Below are 27,500 nucleotides of genomic sequence, written 5' to 3' on the forward strand. Positions count from 1 at the left end.
ACATGGACATACACACACCGTTTTTTCCTCTACAACGTCCCCTTGAGATCTAGGCATGAAGCTCCTCACATTCAGCCCTATCACATCCTCTGTGCTTTTGGTATTATTGTAGATAGAAAGCCACAGTAGTGATTGAGGGAACTTAACCTTTAACCTTCTGGAGCTGCAATGTTCAAAACATTAACACCTGCTGTCATTAATGGACAAAAATAAAAGTGTCCTGATCTTTAATAAATCGGAAATAATTCGAGGTGGATTTTTTTTTTCTTCGCCTGAGCTAATTATCATAAATATAGCCAGTGTGTTTGACCTTGGACGAATGAAACAAGAGTCTAAACCGCCACTTAAATATCAAAGATATCAAAGATATTGGCGTTAGGTGAGACTCCAGAGACCACCGAGGTATCGAGCCCCCTTGGTGAGAGAGAGGAACAGAGCAGAGGCGCGATATCGTATATCGCTGTGAGAGAGGTGGAAAATAGCAGCAGTGATACGCAGAATATTGCTATGACAGAACTGAAACTGATATATAGCGTATATTCTGTACCAGTGTGTTCCTGCCTGACTCAATCACACGAAGGTGAACGTGTCACAAGGTCAAACCTTTACGGAACGAAAAAATGAAGTGGAACTGAAAGCTCTAACAATGGCACTAATCTGCAACGATAAATAATATCTCGTGCAAACAAACAAACAAACAAACAAACATATATATATATATATATATATATATGTATATATAAATTTTTATACATGTATAATGTTAATATTATTTCTTTAGTATTTTTACTAGTAATTTAGTAATAAATAATATTATTATTTATAATTATTTATTTTTTTTACAAACGTTTAAATTGGGGATGTGTTGTAAAGAATTATATTAAAGTATATTAAAATAACATACAAAACAACAAAAAAATAATGCGTTAATTAATAAAGTTAATATATAATAAAAAATGCATCAAGTTTTGAGATTTTAAAAAATATATATAAGTATATTAAAAGTATATTAAAGCAACTTAGATGGTATCCGATATAAATAAATAAATAAATAAATAAATAAATAAAATCCAGAAAGAAAGAAAGTTAATATAATTTCTAAAAAAAAATATATATATATGCATCTGGGAGGTTATTAAAATATTACTATATTAAAGTATAGCAACACAATGTATATGATATCAAAAACAAACAAACAAATAAATAAATAAGTATTTTTAAATCAGATATGCATCTGGGATGTTATTAAAATACAAGCGTATTAAAGTACAGTAATGCAACTAACATGGTATCAAAAATAATCAAACAAATCATTTTTGTTTTTAACACATATGTATCTAGGACTATGTTTTATTCTTTTGTTGTTGGGGTTTTTTTTTTTTTATATTATATATTAAAGCAGCTAAGATGATGTCACATGTTAGACATATGTATTGATTGCATACTTTCTCACACTATGTGTGTTTGATATATTTGCTCCGTACCGACATGCATGTAAATATAAAATATTTAACTATAAACATTTAATCGCTCAATCAGGAGGTAAACATTTGTTTTTGTTTCCTTAAAACTTAATATTGCAGAACTGCAGTACTGCACATTGTACCTGAGGCTGTATATCAGACAACAAACTGAAATAGGAGGCAACATGAAATGATCTTTTGAGTGCGTGCACACACACACACACACACACACACCTAATCAACCTTACAGCCAAGCTCAAAAGTGTCACACACTATTTTGAACGAGCATGCCTGTCGAGCCTTGATGAGAAATCAGGCTTTCCACGTCCCATAAACTGCACGCTGTACACATACCACTAATCACTGGAAATGTTGTAACTCTACTCAGCCAGGAACCTGGACGTGAACCTCTCCTGCGTCACTGACTGGCACTGAACGACTGCTCTACTTCACTTCACTAAATGAATTTGTTCCCTTGTGTGCACACAGTTCTACACACTAATAAGGAGCTCGGTCTGGGCTATTCGACGGATATTTATAGTTTACCAAAAGTGACTTTAATTGGAACGCTGAATTCGACTGTAGAGGAAGGAAAGTGAAATGCATGTGTACTGTACGATCCTGTACTGTATATCCATCCTTTAACCTTCAGCACATCAGCGCCTCGTTGATGCTACAGTAAAATCTGATGCAACTCCGATTTATCAGCGCAAAAGTCTCGCATTTCCAAAACTCATCATGGTTATGGACGTTACTCAGTTAAATGACAGCGCTCAGCACCGGACCTGTCCAACAGACATTACCGATCCACCACAAGGGGCTTTATTTAACGAATTAATCCCATTCACAGTGCACGTCTATGCTGGGAGAGATACTGGAGACCTGCTGCTATTTAAAGGCCCGGACATTAGAATTGGAGCTCAGAATTTACAAGTCAACAGCGGGCCTGCGCCGAGAAAAGTCACGGCTATTTTCTGCTGCCTGTGCCGTCGTCGCCGGTGGAGGCGCGAAGAAGCTTCGGGGATTGTAGAAAATCACGGCCGAAATAATTATCACGGATTTCACAATCATTCGACCGGTTGAGTGTTTTTAATCAGATGAACAGAAGATACGTTTCATTTTTCCCCCACACCATTTCACACTGTACTATGCAAACAAACGGATAAATCTGTGTGCATCGGAATAAGACACGATCACGGCTATTATAAGTCTAGCCTTCCTTATCTAGTGATCGTTTATTTCTGACCTTAGTCCCCTAGCCTGTTTGGGAAGCCGAGAGCAAGAGATTTGACGGAATGCGACGTGATTGGTCAGACAGTCGCAACATGAGGAACAAACGAGGAACTGAGATTTAATCGAATCGAATTCAAAGCATAGCTCTTTGAAAGAAAGAAAAACAACAACAGTGTCTTAGCAACCTCCTTAGTACTGTGACTTTACTGTGTGTGTGTGTGTGTGTGTGTGTGTGTTGAAATGTGTCAGTAGGGGCAAGAACAGGTGCCTTTCATATTCATTTCACCATAAAATGATGCCCTTTCTATATTCATATCATGATATCAGCTCCTGAAGCTGCTCTCCACATAGCTAAGAGTGTGTGGGGAATCTCTGGTCCAAAACCGCCGACACCGAGACACTAAAAGGGAGGGAGCGCCTTTACACGCCACCAGGACAGATCAGCTAATGCAGCTAATTCCTTAGCAGAGAAACATAACCAAGTGTTACGCTACGTTTTAGCCTCGCTGTAGACATCTCAGTATGTTCATGTTCTTAAAAAAAACAACAACAACAACAAGCCAAAAACACACCTCATCATTCATATACCAGTCTAACTGTAATAACGACACCTCTCATGTCGTTATTTCTCACTCTGCCCTGCTGAGGAAGAGTGATAGAGAGTGAGCGACAGAAGTGAGGATGGAGAGAACGAACGAGGGATATCGGAGGAGGAACAGACGTAAGGTTTGGGATTATTTTTAGGACATGTTTATTCGTAGAGTGTAATGAAGCCCTGGACTTCTCCAAGCCTCTCTCTCTGAGAACAGCCATCTGTCGAGATCTTTCACCTCTGTCAACCCTATTTAGAGTTAGGTGTGTGTGCGCCCTGGGGCAGATGGTTTAACAGACAGTATTCATAAACATCGATATATATATATATATATATATATTCTTTAAAACGGCGATGGATTTTATAAAAGTGACTTGACTGCAACACACAAAACAAAAAGAGCTTCATTTGGAAAGTTCGTTTGCTGATACGTGACATGAAACCGTTAAACACGTACAGGAACAAACTGATAAATAAATGGGTCTGGATGAAGGATGGATAAGCTACAAACAAACACAAAATACTCCCTGACTGTCTGATTAACGGCAGCAAATTCCAAAAGTGTTGGTCCATGAAAACAGCGAGCAGTCTCTCGTCGATTCCTGTTTTTTTCTGCTTTGTCAGCATTCAGTAGTTACAGATCTAACGTTTCTAGCTGTTAACAAACTGCAGGGATAAACGTGCCTTTTATATCGCAGAGGTTAAAACTATTGTTTTTTTAAACGGCTGTGTCGGACGTTTATATTCGTTTATATCTGTGATTACCGCATTTCACTGACTTTTATACAATGTATAAAGGATGGACTGTATTTTTGTAACTTCTAATGCGATAAAATCTTTTCTAATGCAGTCTGCTAATAACACAGGACATTTTTCTGCCTCCTTTCTGAACAGGCACAACTTCTTAGACATTTTATTAGCTAGACACAGACTATACATACGTGTGAACATGTAGCGTATGTATAATGACCAGGTAATAAATGCCACCCATTTCTATTTCTGGCAGAAACAAACGCATGCTGCCATAAACCTGTGGTTTGCTCAGTTCCTGGTATGAACATGCTGATGTCACTCGGTGGCATCTGTGACACTCAGTTAAACTGCTCCTGGTTACCAAGCCTGTGTAGCCAGGTTATAACCCTTTTGGTTCAACTTTCGGTTAAATAAACACTCATCTACTACAACGTTACCATGTGAGACTTTTAAACGATAAGTCATCAGTCCGTGAATATCAGAAATCCCTAAATCAGACGATGTGTTGCTTAGTGTTTCAACACATTTCATTTCATCACATTGTGTAGAACAGGATGAACGTACAGCCGTGTGCGTTACTGATCTGCGGTAAGGCTTTTAACGTGTGTGTTAATATCGTTTCTGGAGGGCTGGATATATTTAGTCGCTCAGTTCATGAGGTGTAGAGCGAGGGTGGGGTGCACACGGCAAGACAACACCGAGAATGCTGCAATACTCCCAATAGATTCGCAGAAGCATCGGTTCATATCAAACGACTCATCTTTGAATCAATTCCTAAGAATTTACAACAGATCTAGATTTTTATTTATTTATTTATTTTTAGACGTTTTTTATTTTAATTGTGTGTTTAATGACTTGGAGAGTGTTCATATGATTTGTAGGCTATTCCTGAAATAAAGGTTGAGTCGCAAACATGAAGTTACTATAATGAAGTACACGAACATTTTTTTCCTACGCATTAAAAGCGTCGTTTCGAAAAATCAACATCACGAACTAAAATGTAAGGGGAGGTCCATATTTACATGGACATTTACAGCATTTTCCTCATGTTCGTCCAAATCGATTCACAGTTTTATTTCTTTTTTCAGTATTTGGGCAATAAATATATTCTTCTATATTCTTATGTTAATGCATGAGGGTCAGAGTTACAATGTTAGTGAAAGGGAGTCAGTGCAGGTTTAGTCTAATGCATGACTAAATACACAGGAAAATGATGTCATCTTTTTTTCATGTGCATGAGCTGTATTCGTTCATTTCTAATTGGTGAATCAAATGAATCGAATCCCGCACGCTTCCATTCAGAATCGAATCAGTGAGCGAGTCATTCTTGAATCAAACGTCGAGGAGTTTAGAGTCTCTGGAACGAAGTGAACAGCTGTGAGACCAACGGGTCAAATACAGCACCCTGAGTTTATTTACACTCCTGTACGAGTAGAAATGTGGCTTTATTTGCGTGCATGTGCTTTCAGGTTGTGTGGGCTGTTGTTGTTGTTGTTGTTGCTTTGTTGAGACCTACCTTCCTCTGCTGTTTCTCCCAGGCAGGGTCGAGCAGCAGGTCCCTGTCCCAGTCGTCCTCCTGAGTCATGTACTCATTCGTCGTCATCACCGTGTACGTGGTGTTGTATTGCACTTGCGTCTCGACAGCCGTCATTTTCAAAGGGCTTCCGATATCCCTCTATAAACCACTTGTTTTTCTCAACTTTTCTGTAAGTTCAGAGTGAGCGCGTGTGTGTCGTGACCGAGGAGGCGAGGGCCAGACTCCACTTTGTCCGGAGTTGCGTGTGTGGAGATGCGGGACACCGTCTGTCCAGTGCTCCTGTCCTGGTCAAGAGCACCACACGTGACCGCTCCCCAATAAGTAACAGCGCCCTGCGACTTCAGCACCCCCAAATGGTCACGTGGGCGGAGCTAAAATTAATCCACCAATCAGCGCGTGGCTAATTTAACGACGGGGAAGAGACGCCCGGACACGCCCAAGAGACGCGGCCACGCCCACCGGAGGACACCTGTTGCCCTTGGAATGGCCAGAAATCCAGAGCTGGGTAAGGCACTGCTTTAAGGTCAGTTCACACACTTTACATTCAGCTGGCTTGAATAGAAAAGTGCTTGGAGACACTGATTCCAGAGCTGCTTCTAGACAAAGTGTAACCAGAACCATGTGGCTTCCCACTGCTGCAGAGACCTCAGGCTGTTTCACCATTAGTAAACTCTTCGTGGGTTTGAAACTTCACCTTATTCACTCTCAAGTGCACTATATTTGTGGCTGAAAGCATGGAGAATGCATGTAGAGTAATTATTATTATTATTATTATTATTATTATTATTACTACAACAACAACAACATGGTGGCTAAGTGGTTAGCACGTTTGCCTCGGACCAGGGTGGTTCTGGGGTTCGATTTCCGCCACCACCCTGTGTGCACAGAGTTTGCATGTTCTCGCCATGCTTCGGGGGTTCCCTATGGGTACTCCGGTTTCCTCCCCCAGTCCAAGACAGGTGTTGTAAGCTGATTGACATCTCTAAATTGTTCGTTGTGTTTGATTTTCCCCTGCGATGTGATTGCACCCTGTCCAGGGTGTCCCCCGCCTTGTGCACCAAGTCCCCAGGAATAGGTTCCAGCCTCCCTACAACCCTGTGTAGGATAATAATTCATCTTAATTCGTCTTCAGTAACCTCTTTATCATAGTCAGGGTTTCAGAACACTGGGCACAAGGCAGGAATACACCCATCACAGGGCATCAAGCACCATCTGGGAAGTTTAGAGAGGCCAGTCCACTTACCAGCATGTTTCTGGGAGGTGGAAAGAACCAAGAGAACCAGGAGGAAACCCATGGACACAGGGAGATGATTGCAAAGAATTGAAATGGGGATCCTGGAGCTGTGAAGGAGGAACCCCTTTTATTGTTGTAATTGGTCTAATCAACTATTTAACAGAACTATTTTGTACACATACACTATATGGTTAAAAGTTTATGGACACCTGTCCATCACATCCCATTCTCAAAAGCGGTCGCTCCTTTTGTTGTTATAATAACCTCCACTCTTCTGGGAAGGCTTTCCAGTAGATTTTGGAGAGTGGCTGTGAGGATTTGTGTCCATACAGCAACAAGAGCATTAGTGGGGTGCATTCAGCGTTCCAGTTCATCCCAGAGGTGTTGAGGTCAGAGCTCAGTGCAGGACACTCCAGTTCTTCCACTCCAATTTTTTTCTTGTCTTCATGGAGCTCACTTTGTCCCCAGTGACATTGTCCTGCTGGAACAGGTTTGGGCTGCTTAGTTGCATTGAAGGGAAATTATAATGCCACAGATTCCAAAGACATTCTAGACAAGTATGTGCTTCCAACTTTGTGGCAACAGTTTGTGGAAGAACCAGATTGTGGCGTGATGGTCAGGTGTCCACATACGGTACTTTTGGCCACATAGTCTATTAGCTCAAAGTACTTAACAATTAGCTAGTGAAATTACATTATATCCCTTGCTGTTAAAAGACAAGCAGATCCTAATATACTTGAACGTAAAACAAAAATGAACCGAAAGAATAATGCCATACTTTGAATAAAAAATTAAAGGAATAAAATGACAAGACATATAGGCCTATATGTTGGAGGGTAGGATGGGTGTCTTTCTATTTATTTCTGTATTTTAACAGAAGGGATTTCTGATGAATGACTTGTTGGAACATCAACAGGCAGGTATTCGGTGAGCTACTTGGATACTAGTCCATTTAGAATACGTACAGAATTTGAAATATATCCTCAAATGTACAGGTAACACTGCAAGTCTTTTAAAACATACTTTTTTAAATGTGCTTTTTATTCTTCTTCCCTTTTTAAAGGAATTTTGGAGGGAATTAAATTTGTGTATTTCCTAAGGATATGACCTAAAGGTAGCACGTACACTGATAAGAGCAGAGGACCAAATGTCACCAGGAAAAATCATGAGTAACGTCATGAAGCCAAAACATACCCTAAATATTAAATATGATTTTAAATGTTCCTGAGAAAGCCTAGTTTTCAATAATATTCTGATCAGATGTATTGACACCAAGTGAGAGGAAAATCAGAGTAGAGTATTTCCTGTATGTATCAGACCTAAGCATTAAGTTGTTAACACGTGTGTTATATTTATGAATATAACGAAAATTTCTGTAGTACATTCCTGGACACTAAGTATTTGCTTACTGTCGACTACTCATAGCTTGTGTGTCCTGTTGCTGTCTTCTAAAAGGTACAGAAAACCTATAGTCGCTTGGCATTTGTAGGAAATAGAGAGTAGGAGACCATTTTAGACATGGGGACTTGTATGCGCGAAGCCATCTTGAGTGCTGTGGGGGATATTTTTTCTGGGACATTCAGTCTTTTAAACTCATCTTCTAAAATAGAACATGGAAACAGAGCACTAGGAGTGACAATGGAACAAAATGATGTAACCTGCTAACATACATTTGGCTGTGGTCATGCCGAAGCAATGCGAAAGCTTTAGAGGAGAAAGAAAAACAAACAAATACGCACACGTTTCCTTATAGGACTAGTTTATTATAGATTTGCATGCGACAACAAATTGTGTGTATGCATAAGCTGATGTAGAACAGTAATTACATTTATCCAGTCACCAAGTTTGTGCAGTTAACATTATTATAGAGCATGCATTTACCCCACCATCTCCGATGTATTATAATTATGGGCAATACACACCCTAATCCCTGTGACAAAACAACGCTTTGTGTATCGTCACAAAAAAAAAAAAAAAAAGAAGCCATATTTGAACTGAAGATGAATTGCTAGGGGGGGGGGGAAATGTACAAAAAGCTACAACTAGGTAGATAACTGGGGGGGAAAAATTGGATTACTTATAGCAACGGCTAAAGAAAATGCTACCACAAGCAGTGCTCTGTGATAATGTGCACATTTAGAGTAAAAGGAGAAAAGTAGGGGGCAGCCATTTAGCTGTTAGAGAACATCAAGCTGAGGAAAGAGTCTCTGGTGTAATGTGTAGGAAACATTAAGACTGCGGTCAGAGGTCAGTGTTAACACACTAAACTCCACTCTCGAGGAGCACTCCATAGAAACATTGATATTTTCCTCAGTAAGCACAGATCTCCGGTCATGCTGAGATATTGTGTGAGATATTCCGTCATACGTTAGAGAATACTCACCTGTATTTTCTTCTCTTCGCACTCTCATGGGAAAAGGGTTTCTCGTGGGTTCTTTAGATAGGTTGATGGTTCTAGGTCTCTTAAGGCTGTGTACTTGAAATGTTTTGTTAAAAGGGCAAACCCACATGTGTAGGGTTCTATATAGGAATTTTAATTGGGATAAACCAGCATGCCGTTAACCCAGGGGTCATCAACTGGAAGACTGAGGTCCAGATGCGGACACAGCAAAGTGTTTCAGAGGCGCGAACAATACAACCGAGGAGTACTGTCCAGTGTATAGATAGAAAAAAAATCATAAAAATGGCTGTAGTAGCGCAGCTCTACTGTTTAAACATGAACCATTGTGGCTTCTCTAGCAGATCATCTGTGCCTTGCCCCAGGCAATCACATGCATTTATGTAAATCATTCATCTGAATGCAGTTCATCGAGTTCATAATATTTCATGCTGATCCTGACCTTTATATGCAAGGAACTTATTGTAACTAGATCTTTACAAATTGTGGTTGAATGCCCTTGATACAGCCCCTTCTTCTTTTTTTTTTAATTACCTGTATATCCTTTCTCAAATGGCAGGGAAATTCAGGACCAGTTTTCCTGCCAACTCAGCTGTTTGAAATCCTACGACACAGCACAAGGGTGTGTATGAACACGGCTATGAGAAAGTCACAGCCTCAATATCAAACTGGACTTACAGGTGGTTTTTAGTGAAGGTTTTGTCTTACACATCTTTCCACATGAAGGGTTTAAGGTCTTCACAGTTGACCTCACGGCGGTCTGTTAAACATTGTTCTCAGTGTAAGAGTGTGGATCTATGCTGTTAGAATATAAAACCGTAAGGATTTCTCAGTTTGCCTCTCTGGGTTCTATGGCTACGTTCACATCACCAGGTTGAAGTGACCCAAATCAGATTTTCTGCCTTATTATGACAGATTTCATTTTTTTTTTTTTTTTCCCCCCAGAACTGTATGGAGATAAAAAATACAATCTTGACCTGAGAATCTTTCATATGTGGTCCTAGATTGGACGCCTAACTGAACTGGGAATTCATGCCGTTGTCATTATCATCATCATCGAGTGGAAGGATGGGGAAATTGGTGATTTCCATGATATTTGGGCAAATGATTCGAGCTAAACTGGAACTTACCAAACCCACTACACGATAATGTAGTGACCCAAGAAATTGACGCAGGGTGTTCTAGATGAGAGATGCACAACTTGTGGTTACGGATATGAACCAGCAAGATAGACAGATCTAATCTGAGAAAAAGAAAAATTGGAATTGTGCGGTGAAGCTTGCGCTGTGATCGTAGCCTATGTAGAACCCTACGACAGAGGATCTCCCTTTCAGAAAAAGCGCCACTTGGGTACAGATTTTTGGAAGCTAGAACCCTTAATTGTGCAAAGAACCCCTGAGAAACCCTTTGAAAAATAAAAATACAAAAAAAAGTGTAGGGCTAGTAACATTCAATTTTAAAAAACAAAACAAAAAAAAACCACTCATAAATTATAGACAGGCTCAGAAGCTGGTCAAAAGATCAGTGTTCTTATTTTGAGATGTCCTCCTCAGTGTCCGCTGAAAACTCAAACAAGACTCGTTGCACAAAACTTACAACACTTCAGAAGGAGTTTAGAGGAACTGGGTTTAAGGTAGGCACACCCTGACACAAACGACGTCGGGGTACAAGTGTCAACCAAATTCACTAATCTTCAAGTCAGTATTCACCAGACGTTGCACTCGTACACACCTGGAGTCCCACTCGCTTCCCTTTTACGTGCTCATCGATAAACTCAACATCTGGTGTATACTTTGCGTGGACGGTACTTGAAGACAGTTAATGACACCTGCAAAAGAGCTGATCTACACAAAGTGCCTTTTGTTCCAGTTTTTACCCATAAAAGGGAGACCTGACTTACCTAATTCATGTCTAGTGGATTGGATTAGGTCTTCTGGAACAAAACCTGACACGAACACACCCTCTAGGGGTGAAGGGTGGCTTTCAACGGTCAATGTGTAATCACAGTGATTTACACTAAGAACCCAACAGGAGGGCGGTAAAGTGATTTTCCACCCAAAATCTCAGAATCGGTAACTAGAACTCTAGACAAAAGACAAAAAAAGAAAAGAAAAAGGAGAAGAAAAAACTACATGGGTGATGCGAGACACATGAAGCCACCAGATCTTTTTGAACTCCTGCTCATGCAGCATGAGAAGGCAGAACTCACATTGAAGAGCTCTCTTCTGCATCCGTCATCCAACAGACATTTGACCCATTATGCGGCTACGGTCGGTCTGATTAACACGGCATACTTGTAGGGAAAGGGTCCACCTAGAAGGGTCTTTGTTTAGTCCCCTTAGAGTAAGAGGTATCCAATCTGATCAGCAAAGGGATGGTGTGTCTGCAGGTTTTTCATTCCAAACAAGCAGACGTCACAGTTGCGTCCTTTTTTTAAATCAACTGATCCTTGCTTTCAATCGACTAATCAGGTGTGGCTCCTGCTTGACTGGATTGAAATCCTGCAGCCACACTGGTCCAGTTATGACTCTTGGCCACGGACGGCTGAGGGGATCAAACTTGTGGTTACTTGATGGGAAGGCAAAACCGTATATCGTTTTTGTCTGAAGCTCTAGTTACAGAGTCTGATGCTGCTTTAGGGTGAACTATCAGTTTAAGAGCCTGACAGAGCATGTCCAGCAAAGGGGGAGTTTCAGGGGTGCGTTCAGGCGGTTAGGCAGCAAGTGCATAACACTGAACAAACTCGAGAGCCGGTTTTGGGAAGGCGACGAGGACGGCGGCAAGCTGTGTGTGTACGGCGAACAAACTCCAGGAAGGTCTGGGGGGGAGGAAGGGGGCCGGGAGGAAAAAAAAGGGAGGGTGTAAAGGAAGAGTTGGAGGGACAAGCGAGATCGGCGATGTACTCAGTGGGGCTCTTGAGCAAAGTCCACATCTGCCAAGCCTTGAGACGCTGAACAGACCAACACCCAAGCACTCGTCACTATAGCAACAGCTTCAGTCAATCACTCCACCACTTCATACACACACACACACATTTACTCATCAGCTATATCTGCTAACATTCACCCAGTCTTCATTCATGGCACTACCACATTCACCCTTCACTCACAGCAACATGAATATCAGCCCAACAGAAGCAGCAGCAAACTCTTAGCCCCTGCTGTCACTCAAGCTGCGAAGCAAAACCGGTCAGTGTTTTCTTTCAGCAAAGTACTGTGGCGTAACTTGGGCCCACTGAGGATCCCCATTGGCTGTGGTGATGTTGACAGAGTAGTGGAGACTAGAGGGGGAGGTGGGGTAGTGGGGGAGAAGAGCAGATGTTCGGTACAGGCGCAGGCGCTATCAGGTGGACGAGAGGAAGGGGGGTGGGGCGAAGCACAGTGCTTTTTTTACCTGCATGGAGACAGAGAGCGCTTCCTGTGCATTGCGCGACGCTAACTGTCCTCACCCCACCAACGGCGTCCACAGTTCCTTTTGGAGACCTAGTTCAGTCGGGACAGTGGAGTCAGAAAGTTTCGCTCTTGGGATTTGGAATAAAAAAAAAAAAATTTTTTTGTTTGTTTTTGAAAAAAAGGCAAAATATAACATGCACAACATCCAACATAATCACAGAAACCAAAGCGTCAGCTGAACAACTCTCAAGACCTGGTCAGGTACGAGGTCTCCGAGAGCCACTGCACAACACTTAAGTGGTACACACAAAGCTTCACCACATCTCCAAACCAGTGCTGATCTCCCAAAAAAAGCAACTAAACATCGGCCAGTGTAGCAAACTCGCATTGTGGAGGTTTTAGGAGCGTGACGCTGGGTAGTTATTTACTCAAAGGGTGCAGCGTTGTGTAGTGCAGCTCTCCTTCAGGGCTGGTAAAGCTAAGGGGACAGAGCGAGGGTCACCCCCAACTTACCCCATCCACAGAAACCAAGAGGGACAGGGGGCAGTCTCTAGTCCTTTCACTTCCTCTCAAGGCTCCCATTCATTTGAGTCTGGTCGTTTCACAGAAGAAAAACAATTATGAAACATCAGCAAAAAGAAAAACGGTAAAAAACAAAATCCAACAAAAAAAACTTTTCTCCCTTTACTTTCATAAGGATCAAACTTTTTTATTATCATTATTATTATTATTATTATAATTATATACTTGGTTACACTATATTTTTTTTCTAAAGCCCATGCATAAACCCTTAGTATTCCATAGTATTTGTACATACAAACTACACAAATGAAGACATTTTCCCATTAACACTGCTCATTCATCGTGTACTGTAGGTAAGTGTAAGGTAGATCATGATGATATCGATGGCACAGTTAAAGACAGATGCAAAGAAAGTTGGAGAGAGAGAGAGAGAGAGAGAGAGGGAGAGAGAGAGAGAGAGATGGAGGATGGATGAGGGGCAGTCTAGTGATATTGTACAGCGAATGGGAAAGAAGACTGAAAGAAACTGATCTCCCATTTCCTTTAATCCCCCCCCCCCCACCACAAACAGCACTGTCGTTGTGCTAACTTCTATCTAGTTTCACATTTTTAAGACTACAAATCAAACAATAGCACACTTTTATACATTTCTCTAATAAGGCATAAGAATAATAAGCCACTGAGTTTAAAAGTAAAAAAAAAAGAAGAAAAAAAAAAAAAAAGAAGAAGAAGGGATTTTGGCTATAAACGTTCATTCTATAAAAAGCTACTTCTCATTCATGGCTGTAAACAAAGATTACGGAGATTTTTTTTTTTTTTTTTTTTTAAGATGCTTGAGTCCCATTTTGTACATTTCATTAAAAAAACATGATAATCATCAATAAGATATTTCCAAAATGCCTCTTCTATGCAAAATGGCAGTTAAGTCGATGAACGGAAGGTCCGATTTGCCTAAACAACATGCTAAAAAGGACCGATCCCAGCTAACGTGGCACATCTAGCCATCTTATCTTTCCCAAATGATTCTAATCCCTGTTTCTCACCATGCTGATTGGCGTAGCTACATTAAAACAAATAAAAGCAGAGAGGATTCACAGTGTCTTTCAGCTTTCAGGAGGGGTGCCGTGGGATGGGGAGGAGTGATACACATCATAACTGATCGTTTAAGATCTTTTTTTTTTTCTCTTTCTCTCAGGATGTGAAGGGTGCGTGTATGTATTGTGGTAGAAAAATCAAGGCAGTTTTCCCTAAATGCATGTGTGTGTGTTGATCCACGTGTGTGCCTGTCGTTCGGTCATTGCATCCAATGCAACTGACGTCAACACACATACACTGTCTCGAAGACGCAAAGGACAAACACACACACACATAAAAACAGTGTCAAACCCTGGTCCTGGCACTTCACACACCTCGGGGAATAAACATTCATTTAAAAAAAAAAAACGTGATGTATCGACAGCTAATTCATATGGTGTGTTTATATATTTATGTACAGACAAACATCAAATGGTTTATATTTCCACTAATTATTTCAAGCAAATCTTTAAAAAAAAAAAAAAAAAAAAAAAAAAATTCTCAAGTACAGGATCATTCATACCCTAATATATTTTTAAAAAAAACACACACATAAAGCATCACATGGCTAATAGTTTAGCCTACACCTTAAAGCTGTCTACAGCATTAAGGTTTGAGATTTGAAACGTTACATTGTAAGTCGTGTATGATTAAAAGTGTGCACGTTCCCTTTCTCGAACCCTGACTCGCTACACCGGGTGTGTGATCAGGACCAAAGTCAGATGTTCCAGTCCTTAAAAGCCAAGGCACCCAGACAAACACACACACACACACACACACACACACACACACTTCTCCCACACTTACAGAAACCACAGACACACTCTGTCCACACACAAAACATACACACACACAGTCAGAGACATGGCGCGAGGAGAGAAGGGGGGGGGGCAGTGGGAGGAAGTGCACACTATCGAAAGGGCGTTTCGGGAGGGTGCAGGGCGAGTTCGGAGCGGCGCAGGAGGGGCTCCTTGCGCGACGGCGGAATCGGCGGCGGCTCATACACGCGGGATGTTGCCACGGCGATGGCGGCAGTGGCAGGCACGGGGGCGGCGGGCAGCACTGGCCTGAGCGAGTCGAGGGCGGTAGGAACGGCAGACAGCGTGGGGATGGCGGACATCGCCGCCAGTGGGCTTGGGGCTTGATAATGAACCGTGGGGTACTGTGGGTACTGGGCGAGCTGCTGGTACTGCTGATAGTACTCCGCGTAGTACCTGAAAGAGAACGTCAGAGACACACACACACACCAGACTCAAATGGTAAATCTGTACCAAACAGTCCAATACAGTGTCAAAATGCTCATTTTGTGTAGACGTGCCAATACAAAAGTTTTTATATCACCATAATTGCTAAATCTTTACTTATAGCTTATGAGATTATGAGATTGTATATTTAAATCATTTCTACGTTTACAGGAACCTGGCACTCATCCCAAACTGCTCTATTCACTTCCAAATGGAACTCAGGGACGATGGCATTTTGAAGCAACAATATATTGTATAGTAAATATTGCTGTATTTTTTTGTAATTATGCCTAGCATACAGTTTTGCTAATTTACCAGAACTCTGCCTTTCCTCTAGAACCAGTAAGCTAAACCCACCTGGCAAGAAGATCCTCTTCCTGGGCGGCGGCCTCTTCCCGGCCTGCAGGAGTAGGCAGTAGTGCTCGGCGCTTTGCCCTCTGGTACATGAAAGGCTTCATAACTGGGTCAGGCAGCAGAGGTGCTGATCTTCTGAGCGGGCTCCTGTCCCTTTCCCCAGATTTCGTACTAGCTTGCTGCTGCTCTGCTAGCACCTGCTGTCCCTGTGCAAAGTACTGAGCCCTTGCTGCTTCAAAGATGGCCGTCGGGTCAGCCGCTCCCAGTGCGCTGTAAGCCGGGCTGGCTGTGTAGATGGCTGAAGCTACCGTGTAGGCTGGGTTTACAGCAGCGGCTGCAGGTACTTCCATGCTAGGTGCTGCAGCTAAAAACACAGGGTTGGCCATTGCAGGCGTGTAAACCTGTGGCCCGTAGGCAGCGGCGGCGGCTGCAGCAGCTGCAACACTTCCGCTTGTCACCTGGCCATAGAGGGCAGGGTTAAGAGATCCATACACCTGTGCAGCAGCTGCGCTGGCCCCAGAGTTAAGAGCTTGATTAGCCATCGTGCCTCCATAGAGCTGGTTAGCGACTGTTCCGTAAACTTGGTTAGCTAGCGCGCCGTATACAGCAGGTGCAACGGCGGCTGCTCCTTCCGCTCGCGCTCCTGCAGCAGTCAGGCCAGTCAAAGCAGCATAGGTGGGGTCGAAGGTCGTGGTATTGTAGACCGAGTTGTGGACGCTCTGCTGTACCTGAAGTGGCAGTCCTGCAGCGGCAGCGGCAGCAGCTGCCAGCACTGCCGCTTGACTCTGGTACTGCTCCAGAGCGGGTTTCCCAGAGGGACACTCACCAGCATAGTGACCCTGTTTACCACAACTAACGCAAGGGATCTTTCCAGTCGGGGTCTGCTTACTGGGCTGGACTTTGGACAACTCCACAGAGAGTGGACGTCCCTTGAATGAGGTGCCGTGCAAGGCTTCAATGGCTTGTAGCGCGTCCTCTTTGTTCTCCATGTGCACGAAGGCATAGCCTGTGGAAGAAGAGTGCCAGGCTGTAATTGAGTAAAAAAGGGGGTTGATGTATCAATCCCTACCTGCAGCCTGGCTCAAAAAGAGCCTTCACTCTTCACCAAACATATTAAACTCTCATCGCAAAAAGGGGCTCGGCTCGTAAAATGCTCGTACATGCCTTCATTAGCTGCTTTGTAAATTGGAACAGAATTTCATTTTATAAACTGTACAGCAGATGCTGAACAAAGTTACCGAACATACAGCCATCGTTCTCTTAACCTTTGCTGATCTTCCTCCATATTCAGAGAATCAACAAAACCAGCATGCATGAATGTTTTCACAGTTTTCTCGGGAGCTCAGGAGCAAGCCAAGGCATGGACTCAAGCATCCAGGGCCAAGTATGAAAACGCTCTCACTTCTCGTGTGTTTTTTTTTCTTCCCCACCCCGTCTAAACATCTAAGTCTTTAAGAGTGTCCCGTTGAAGGCAGATTTTAAACGAGACATTTTCTGGTATGCCTACCAGACATACCAAGCAACTGAATTTTTGGAATTTTTTTTAATCCCACAACTGGTGGTCCTCACTTAGTAGTGGGCAGAATAGCAGGAGAGATTTTCAAATCCTATCACTAGCATAACTGCGCAAACCTACTGCGCATTTAACTATTTCTTCACCATGACGATGCAGCAGCAATGCAAGTGGGATTATTAAAATACTTGCCTGTACATACTTCATGTACATCTGCGGGATTAAAAATGACAATCAATAGATGGCACATCAGAAACAAAACATCCCGGTCCATCAGGTTTCAAAGCCGAAAAAACCCCCATAAAATAGTGATTTCATGCACAGCAAAGTTTCACACAATGACGAGCGCTGTTTCTTTTATATTCCATTCTGCGCTCATCTCAGATCATAAACTCTGCTCTTCCCAGTCACTTGTATTTACTCATCTAGAAGATCCAGAAAATTCGAGACGGACCTTCGGGTAGGTTTGAAGGCGACAGGAGAGGTTTGTAAAATCCTTACTACTCGATAACGGTCTAGAATAAAACATGAGTATGCAATTTGAGACAGAAGGCTAGTTTGTTTAGTCGGTTGCGGAGACCGTGTCATGTGATGCTAATTTTCGAGGATGTGCCGCTCCATACGACCGCAGGATACACGCAGCAGCCATCTTTGAGTACGAGTAGTTAAACGCAAGAATAACCCAGGTTTAAGCGTCCTAGCTGGCTGGTAGTTCTAGAAGACTTATCCGATACAACGTTGAGTCACTTACTCAAATTGGTGGTCTCGCGGTTACATTTACGGCGTTTGGCGGACGCCCTTATCCAGAGCAACGTTTATCTCATTTATACATCTGAGAACTTCACGGTCAAGGGCTTTGCTCAACAGCGGTAGCGTGAACTCCTGACCTTCTGATCAGTAACCCAGAGCCTTTAACCACTGAGCCACTGAACCATATGCATTTGACTTAATCTACTCCACTGGTTTGTGTCTGAAATCCGTCTCTGTTTCTGTGGTTGGGGTTTAAGATCTAACCACTGAAGGTATTTTCAGTTTTGCCATTACCAAGCCTAATAAGAATGTTCCTGTTTCTTACTGCAATAACCACAACAATTGACTGTTAGTTAATGCACCCTTCTTCAGGCTTCTTCCCCGGCAACTTCCTCTCTGAGATATTTAATCATCGGCCACCGACAGAATAAGACTCACTCCATCAACCCGTTCTTCTTTGTGGTCTGCCGCAGATTTCGGAGCACTTAAATATAGATGCTCTCCTAGAGCATCTATACAGGCTTAGTGTTCACACTCTAGTGTACTCGGATCACGTGCTTGGATACAGAACAATCCCTTTCAAAGTTTCATCTGTAATCAGTGCAACTGTTCACACATCCACAGCTCGCCAAACTCCCACAACCACCCCCAGCTGCAGGGTTTTTTGGGGGGAGGTTTTTTGGAGCACTGTGTTGCTTTCCTCGGTTTCTTTAATGAGAAATCGGTTTCTCCATACAGTCAGACAAGAAGTGATACGCTTCCTCAAACCGAGATGAACCTGATCTTATCTCGAAATCGAACGCACCTTCCTGCAAGCTTGATCTTGCCCTTCTCCTCAAGAACTGTTACTCAGTCATGTCACCCATCCATCATCAGGGTTTGCATTTCAGGTTGTGTCCCTACTGCTCTTAAAACGGTAACGGTCACACCCATTCTTAAGAACCTTGATCTTGCTCTTATCTTTGTGAAAAACCCTATACACTCTCCCGACTGTGGGCCATCAATATTCAGCGCTTCCTTCGACGCAGTAAGTTATGACATACTCATTCCGTGTCTATCAGGTTTTGGAGTTTCACACTTGACTGGCTCAAATCTTATCTTATCTTACAGCAGCTTCAATATGTACAAAATTCAGCTGCTAGAGTCCTCACCCATACTGCAAAATCTACTCACTCACTCCTATACTCCATGGCTGCTGGTTGTAGCCTGCATCCAGTACAAAATGCCAACTATTATTATTATTATTATTATTATTATTATTATTATTATATTTGATTGTGAAACTGAGAATGGACTTTTATTACTTGCTTTTCTTTTAAAAATACTTCTCTTACCTTTAACCTTGTCACACTCCAGGACCTTCCCAAAAGTCTGAAAAAGCTCCTTCAGGTCTTCTGTGGTACACATGCCGCTCAGATTACCCACAAACACTTTGGTGGAGTGGAGCGGCCGTCCACGGGACTCTTCCACCACCAGGTTACGTCCTTTGAACTCTCGGCCATTGAGCTCCCGTATGGCGCGCTCGGCAGCGCCCTCTCCCTGCAAGTGGACGAAGGCGAACTGCCGAAGAACGCTGCAGCTCACCACTTGGCCATAGGCCTCGAAAATGGCGGACAGTTCCTCTTGCGTGGTGTCCAGGGCCAGGTTCCCTACAAACAGCTTCACCGTATGGCCCTTATCCATCACGCTGCAGAGACAGGAAAAGGAGAATGAGGAAGACAGAACTTGTCTTAAATGTCACTTGGTAATCGATAAATCTACACCATTCAATCCAAACACTAGTGTGTGTTTGACGCAAGTTTATTACTCTGACTATTGGAATGATATTGCTTATTACGCTGCACTACTGGACATATAAACGACACGGCTGGATAAAATCCTTCACAGCCATAAAAAGAAGTAACCTGTGGGAAGGACAGAACCAACAGCAGTATCTTATCAACTCAGGCTGAGAAAGACTGGACTTTGTGCTCGTCATGATTTAAACCCCCGATCAACCGGCAGTGTGGAAGATTTACTTCTCCATGCAGTCCCAGTCCTCATTACTGTGTCTGTGGTTGTGTTACTGCAGTGCCAAAACCCTGCACTGCCACTTCCAACGGTCCCTGACTGGGGTTTTAATATCCGCTACAAGCTTTAAGAAAATGGGGAAAAAAGGAGTCCTAAAGCCAGGGCTGCACGGCTGTGGCCAAAATGATAATCATGATTACTCACTGATTTTAGGGACAACATATTTTTATTGTACTTTCACATTTAAATAAACAGACCGCTGCTTTCATCTCTATGTCGTGCTGCATTCCTGCTCAAATCTTTGCATCAAATTAGACTGTTGCTTAAAGTGCATCATCTCATAGAAGCAAAATATAAACACAGTTGTACCGAAAATATAGGAAAAGTGAAAATAAAAATCGCCATCAACAAAATGAAAATATGCATCAAATATAACAATATGCAAGCAAATGAAAACAGTTCAGGCGTACGCTGAAAAGGCAATAAGAGTGTTTACAGGAGGAGAGACGCAGACAAATCACCCAATAGAGCGGCGCGGGGATGACGTCATTCTGTACCAAAACCCGGAAGTTATCATCAGGAGGATAAAGCGAGGCTCGCCGCTCAAGCGCTAAAACGCTAAGGGTTTTTGGCGTACAAAATGATGTCATCCCTGCGCCACTTTCTGGTGACTGGCTGTAAGTTTAGGAAGCGCTTGAACTGATTTGCAGCGGAGTTTTCTATGAGCGGAGGACGAACTTTAAACGTCAATATCGCAGTCGATCGCGTTCATTTAATCGTGGGCAGTCAAAATCGCAATCGCCATCGATATCCGATTAATTGTGCGGCGCTACCTAAAACCAAGAAATAACCTCCTAAACCACACGGGACACCGGTTACACTTTTGTGCATTACATAGCGCAAGTAATGTAGTTAATGTTAGACAGATTTCAGGCAAGAGAGGAAGACTGAGAGAGAGAGAGAGAGAGAGAGAGAGAGAGAGAGAGAGAGAAAGGCAGAGGGAAAGAGAAAGAGAGAGAGAAAAAGGGAGACAAAAGAGCTGCTGACACAGACACGAGAAAGATACAGAGAAAGACAGACCATCAGAGATGGATATATAATGACCGATATAAAGAGAAAGAGAGAGAGAGAGCGACAGATAGAGAGAAAGATGGATATAGAGAATGATAAAGACAGAGAAACAGAGTCAGAAACAGAGTCAAAGATAAATAGATAGATAGACAGATAGCAAGAGATAGAGAGACAGATAGACAGACAAACAGACAGTGATAGATAGACAGAGTGAAAGTCAGAGAGTGAGAGAGATAGATAGATAGAGACAGAGACAGATATATAGCTAAAGACAGATAGAGAGACAGTGAGAGAGTGAGATAGATATAGATAGAAATAGTGACAGAGACAGAGTGAGAGAAATAGATGGATAGACAGATAATGAGAGAGACAGACAGATAGAGGCAGTGAGAGTGAGACAGATAGATAGTGACAGAGAGGCAGTGCGAGTGAGACAGAGAGGCAGTGCGAGTGAGACAGAGAGGCAGTGAGCGTGAGAGAGAGGCAGTGAGAGTGAGACAGAGAGGCAGTGAGAGTGAGACAGAGAGGCAGTGAGAGTGAGACAGAGAGGCAGTGAGAGTGAGACAGAGAGGCAGTGAGTGAGACAGAGAGGCAGTGAGAGTGAGACAGAGAGGCAGTGAGAGTGAGACAGAGAGGCAGTGAGAGTGAGACAGAGAGGCAGTGAGAGTGAGACAGAGAGGCAGTGAGACAGAGAGGCAGTGAGAGTGAGACAGAGAGGCAGTAAAAGTGAGATATATAGATAGATGCAGTGAGACAGATAGATAGATGAGAGACCGTGAGAGAGAGGCAGTTAGAAAGAAAGCCAGATCGAGAGAAAGACAGTTAAAGACAGAGAGAGAAACACTGCAATCTGATGACGCAGCGCTACAAAGTAAACAAGCTTTACTACTTCCTCAATGCACAGAGGAAAAACATGTCAAAACACGAGCGAAGGAAAACCGGATCAAACCCAACAATGAACATTTCTTTATTCTTTCTTTATCATTTCACAACCACAACCCCCGACATTACCGAGTTTAAACCCCCAGCAGCGCTGAACCTCCGTTTCCTGCTCCCCAGAAACACCAGTGAGCTTAGCGTTAGCATAGCGCCGAACACAACAGCAACAAGACACAGCGCGTGAACGTTACCATTTCCTCTCTCGCTACAGTGTAACACTTCCTCCCACTCTCACTCTCAACACTTCACTCAACACCGACACACTGCACCCCTGTCTTCATGTCCTGAACACTGTCTTCATGTCCTCTCCGCTTCCCAATCACAGAATGAGTGTGAGTGTGTGAGTGTGTGTGTGTGTGTGAGGAAGATTTTCAGGATCTCCTCCTCGCGCCTCTGTCGCTCCATACAGTGGTTCATTTAACCTGATTTAATCATCTATCACCTCACATCACACACCGCAAATCACCACACACACTCTCACACTCTCTCTCTACATGCACTCGGAGAAAGATTAGAAACATTAGTGACGAGAGAAACGGAGAAATCTTCCATCTTACCCAGGCGGTGCAGGATTTCAAAATGGTCGGTCTACTTCCGCTCTTCATTCTTTACACACACACACACACACACACACACACACACACACACACACACACACACAGAGAGAGAGAGAGAGAGAGAGAGAGAGAGAGAGAGAGATTTACACTTTGATATTCCATTCATGGTGTGCATACACTAGATAGATAGATAGATACACAGACAGACAGGTAGATTATTTTATTAATAATTTATTAATTACGTCACAAACTCTTATGTACATATCTTTCAACATAGAGCTTCTCTGTAGCACCAAATTTCATTTTTCAGTCCTTCATGTAATTTGTAGGTGTGTGAGAAAGACAGTGAGTGTGTGTGTGCACCAGAGAGAGAGAGAGAGAGAGAGAGAGAGAGAGAGAGAGAGAGAGAGAGAGAGAGAGAGAGAGAGAGCGCTGCTGATTCACTGAACCACTTGATCCTGATCAGGATCGCAGTAGATCCTGAGAACATGATGTGAGGTGGGAATACACCCTGCATGAGATGCCAGTCCGTCACAGGGCATCACACACACACAATTTCAAGTACTTCAGTGGCATGACTGTTTACATGCAATATTGCCAAAGCATCAACACAGATAAGAAAGGAATTCTAAAGAATTCCTAAGAAAAATAAAAAGATTAAAGATTTTTTAAAGAAAAACATAAAAAAAATAATATAGTATGAAACAAAATAAAAATGATAATAGGAATAATAATCAACATGGAATACAAAATAGTAATAATTACAAAAATATGTCAATGGAAAATTAAATGAAAATGAAAAATAAAGTGAAAAAAATGCAAGGTGCCAGTGTAGGATAAAAGTATGAAGGTTACAATAATTATTTATGTACACACATTCACACACTCATTCACAGATAGATGCAACTGATCTTTTTTTTTTTTTTTGGTATCTTTCTGGAAGGTGTGAGGAAACCGGAGAACATGCACGGACACTCCACACTGACAGTAAGATCCCGAGCTCAAGATTATTTATATATATATAAGATTCAACTACAGTATAATTTTACAAAATGTTTATTAGGTAAACGAATAAGTTCATAAATGAATAACAGTGAAAATGGATGAAACGTACACACAGCTGCTTGGAAGGGATCTGGAATGATTTAATGATTAAAGGAATGATACACAGGCGAGAATCTTCATAACGATTAGAAACCACAAAATGCTGAGCATTAAAATGGGGAAATATGAGTTTATCTAATTATTGCTGAAAACATATAATCTCAATTTTAGGGCTTACATGGATTATTAGATTTCTGCTCATTTAGATCTTTTCAACTATTTAAGAGCTTTCAGGCTAAAATGAACCAGATCTAATTTTTTTTATTTTTTTTAAACATGAAAATATTTTTTTTTTTGTCATTCAAAAAGATGTCAAATTATTTAACCTAATAAATCATTTAGTAAAAAAAAAAAAAAAATCAAAACCTTCCACTACAAATCTCTTTAATCTCTCAGTGCCTCAGGAGCATGAAAATAATACACTTAATTATAAACATTACATGAACATCAAAGACTACACAGGGATGTTTCATGTCAATCCAGTTCTTGTTTTCAGATTGCAAACATTCTGAATCTCATGAAAATGATAGTAAATTTATTAATAGAAAAACTATAATATTGTTTACAATGGATTCTTTTTAAATCAAGAGCTTTTAACTTGATAAAGCTGGTGGTCTGTCTCGGGTTAACATCAGTCCTGGGAGAAAACCTGAAGATTTAGCCCAATTTTGCCAAAGATTAGAGTTGATCTGACTTCATGATTATAAAGAACTAACCCCGCCCCCTTTGTTGACACATGAAGCCAACCAGATGCATTTTTCAAACTGCTCCTCATGCTACATTGGAGGAAAGTGCAATCTGTGCTCTTCCTCATACTGTACATGACATGCCTGCGATTGGCTTGTGTCACTGTGATTGACAGGGGAGAGAGAGTATGCCCCACCCACATAGTGAGAACAGCTCATTTTGCTGTCTTGGCTCCTGGTCATGGATGGCGGTGGCGTTGCTGGGATTCAAACTTGCTGACAGAAGAGTGAACGTTTTTCTGTTATGTCACTCATGAGTGAATACACTGAAAATGTACTGTATATGTGATTACCACAAATAAACATTTTGAAACATTTCACTAAACTGGGAAAAGGACAGATTATTTAAAACTCAGGGTGCGTCTCAATCCGCTCCCTAGCTCGCTAGGTCATGAATCAGTATATGATGTATATGAGTTGGGGCACTAGTAAGGACCCTGGCTCAATACACATTGGGACACTGATAACTCAATTTCCGGCGACATGACTACGTACTGACATTTATCAACAACAAGGAAGGAGCGATATCTTTCTGACATTATACCTTATATAAATTTGCTAGCTTAATCGCACACATTTCTGCCATGGTGCTTCAAGCAGGATCATAGGCAAGCTAGTGGATTTAAAAAAAAATCATTAAACACTTCAAAGTTGTTGTATATAAACTGTGTATAGAACGTAAAATAAAATTAAAAATAGCTAACGTAAGTAATCATGAGAGCTACAACAACGATAACAAGCTGCTTACATTTGTAGACGAAGTCGTCCGAGAGCTCGTCCGACATTTCTTTTCGAGCCGAGTGGCTTCAGAGAACATGACGTCGTTTACAATAAGAGAACATAGTGAGCATCGATGCGCCCTGGTTTTTGCGGTGCATTGTGGGATTTTTTAAGGGAGTGAACGTTCCAGTGCACTGGATGGATTTTGCGATGAGACAGAACGACTTAAAATGGCCGACTCCCTGATCAGCGCCCTGACTACTGAACTAGGGAGCTGACTGAGACAGGACGACTTAAAATGGCCGACTCGCTGATCTAGAGAGCTGATTGAGACGCACCCTCAGTTATCATGGCAAGGCAGTTATTGAATTCCACTAATAAACATTTATCAAGAAGGTTTCTTGGTGAATTCTTGTCACAGGTATTTGTAAACCTCTCTCTAATAATAAAAACCCGGAAAAATACGAAGAATTCATGCTCCTTTGTGTTTATGTGATATAATAACGAGTCATATCTGGGCTGATGGCGCATGGAACCCAGAAAATGTTATGAAAAGTAGTAAGCTGCTTTGGTCCATAGAGATCAAACTCTGATATAAATGTCTGTCTCTCGTTGGACTCTTATAGTTCCTATAGTGCTATAAAGCCACATATATTAAAATGTCTATTGGTGGAATACAAAAATACTGTGTTTAGACTCTCTTAAGTGTGTTTGAAGTGAAGTTTTTCAGTTCTTTTCTTTGGGAAATGTGTCCAAACCCATGTCTGAGGTAATCCCACGTACGCTACGGACGTAAATAAAGATGAGATTGAAAACTGCGGGCGTAATCCCTTACGGCTGTGAGAAGGCTGTGTGTTTTAATGGGCGGAGTTCAGTGCATAGGAACTGCAGAGACAGATGTGGCTCTTTTTCTGCACACCGGTTTTATCTGAATTCGAACGTGCATGGCTGTGGTAGTAAACAGAAACCACCAGCAGAAACGCCTGCATGGGAAGTTTAAAAGGTACTGATTAGTCATCAACAAGCTCTCTGGTCTTATCAGAGTCTCTTCTCGGTTAAGTGCAATCTGTTATCACGTATCATTAGTACAAGGAGCGGTCACGTGGTCATAAGTTGGCAGCTGGTGTGTCGGTGACTTTTTTGCGTCCTTTGCCTGCTATTGGACGATCTCTCTCCTCCCACAGAGTGACTCCATCGCACGCGCAGATCTGTTTGGGGTTCTGAAAGAGTCCTGCAGAACGAGCAATGATCCCACACGCCAGCCTGGGAGAGGGGGGGAGAGAGAGAGAGAGAGAGAGAGAGAGAGGAAACGCTGTTAAAAGATATTTTAACTTGCTACTAAGTTAAGTATGATTTATTTATTTTTTTTGCAGTGTAGAAATCCGGAAATTATTCCGAGCTGAGCTTTAAAAGTGTCTCGTATTGATTAACGTGGAAATGACTCGTCACCTCTCGCCCGAGTTTCCTGTTAGTCTGGACAGAGGGTGATTTCCTCTTCCCAGATCATCTTCTCCTGAGTCCACCACCAGCGATCGACCAATCACGTCCCACACCTGTCCACAGAGACACACAGTGACGCACAGGGCTATGACACGGTGACAAATTCAATTTTTTCTTTTTAAATCCAATGGACACTATGGGCAGGTGAGGACAATATGAGCAATGGACACTAGGGGCAGGTGAGGACACTAGGGGCAGGTGAGGACACTATGGGCAGGTGAGGACACTATGGGCAATGGACACTATGGGCAGGTGAGGACACTATGGGCAGGTGAGGACACCATGGGCAGGTGAGGACACCATGGGCAGGTGAGGACACTATGAGCAATGGACACTATGGGCAGGTGAGGACACCATGAGCAGGTGAGGACACCATGAGCAGGTGAGGACACCATGGGCAGGTGAGGACACCATGGGCAGGTGAGGACACTATGGGCAGGTGAGGACACTATGGGCAGGTGAGGACACTATGAGCAATGGACACTATGGGCAGGTGAGGACACCATGGGCAGGTGAGGACACCATGGGCAGGTGAGGACACCATGGGCAGGTGAGGACACCATGGGCAGGTGAGGACACTATGAGCAATGGACACCATGGGCAGGTGAGGACACTATGGGCAGGTGAGGACACTATGGGCAGGTGAGGACACTATGGGCAGGTGAGGACACTATGGGCAGGTGAGGACACTATGGGCAGGTGAGGGTTAAGAGGCTTGCAGAATGTAATAATATGGTACTATTCATCTGTAATCATTTATATTTTGCCAGCTCCTTGTTTTATTAACTCTGACT

At 42.4% G+C, this 27,500-nt stretch overlaps 3 protein-coding genes across 6 annotated transcripts in view; all 3 read right to left on the minus strand.

Moving 5' to 3' along the window:
- Window positions 1-5,884, minus strand: part of actn3b (actinin alpha 3b) — a 31,844-nt gene extending 25,960 nt beyond the window's left edge. Inside the window, exon 1 of the mRNA XM_017471600.2 lies at window positions 5,558-5,884. Within this exon, the coding sequence (XP_017327089.1) occupies window positions 5,558-5,692 (135 nt within the window). The 5' untranslated portion in view covers window positions 5,693-5,884. The remainder of the gene's footprint in view (window positions 1-5,557) is intronic.
- A 4,268-nt stretch (window positions 5,885-10,152) lies between these two features.
- Window positions 10,153-22,703, minus strand: rbm14b (RNA binding motif protein 14b). 4 transcript variants are annotated; one of them, XR_001813135.3, is made up of 5 exons: window positions 20,078-20,100; window positions 19,394-19,746; window positions 15,800-16,802; window positions 13,116-15,412; window positions 10,153-12,692 (listed from the first exon to the last, which is right to left on the minus strand). XR_001813135.3 is itself a non-coding variant. In XM_017471603.3 (4 exons), the coding sequence occupies exons 2-4, from the start codon at window positions 19,740-19,742 to the stop codon at window positions 15,109-15,111; spliced, it is 1,656 nt and encodes a 551-aa protein (XP_017327092.1). In that variant the 5' UTR covers window positions 19,743-19,746; window positions 22,637-22,703; the 3' UTR covers window positions 10,153-15,108. The 4 variants fall into 4 exon arrangements, 3 of the variants coding, with proteins under 3 accessions (XP_017327092.1, XP_017327093.1, XP_053537465.1); XM_017471603.3 differs by lacking the exon at window positions 20,078-20,100 and adding an exon at window positions 22,637-22,703 and having other exon boundaries at window positions 10,153-15,412; XM_017471604.3 differs by lacking the exon at window positions 20,078-20,100 and adding an exon at window positions 22,271-22,590 and having other exon boundaries at window positions 10,153-15,412.
- A 148-nt stretch (window positions 22,704-22,851) lies between these two features.
- Window positions 22,852-27,500, minus strand: part of LOC108267507 (copper chaperone for superoxide dismutase) — a 10,361-nt gene continuing 5,712 nt past the window's right edge. The window contains exons 7-8 of the mRNA XM_017471615.3: window positions 26,656-26,759; window positions 22,852-26,469 (exon numbers count right to left, since the gene is read on the minus strand). Of these exons, the coding sequence (XP_017327104.1) occupies window positions 26,313-26,469; window positions 26,656-26,759 (261 nt within the window). The 3' untranslated portion in view covers window positions 22,852-26,312. The remainder of the gene's footprint in view (window positions 26,470-26,655; window positions 26,760-27,500) is intronic.

This window comes from Ictalurus punctatus, chromosome 7 (assembly GCF_001660625.3).
Source record: "Ictalurus punctatus breed USDA103 chromosome 7, Coco_2.0, whole genome shotgun sequence".
Lineage (NCBI taxonomy): Eukaryota > Metazoa > Chordata > Actinopteri > Siluriformes > Ictaluridae > Ictalurus > Ictalurus punctatus.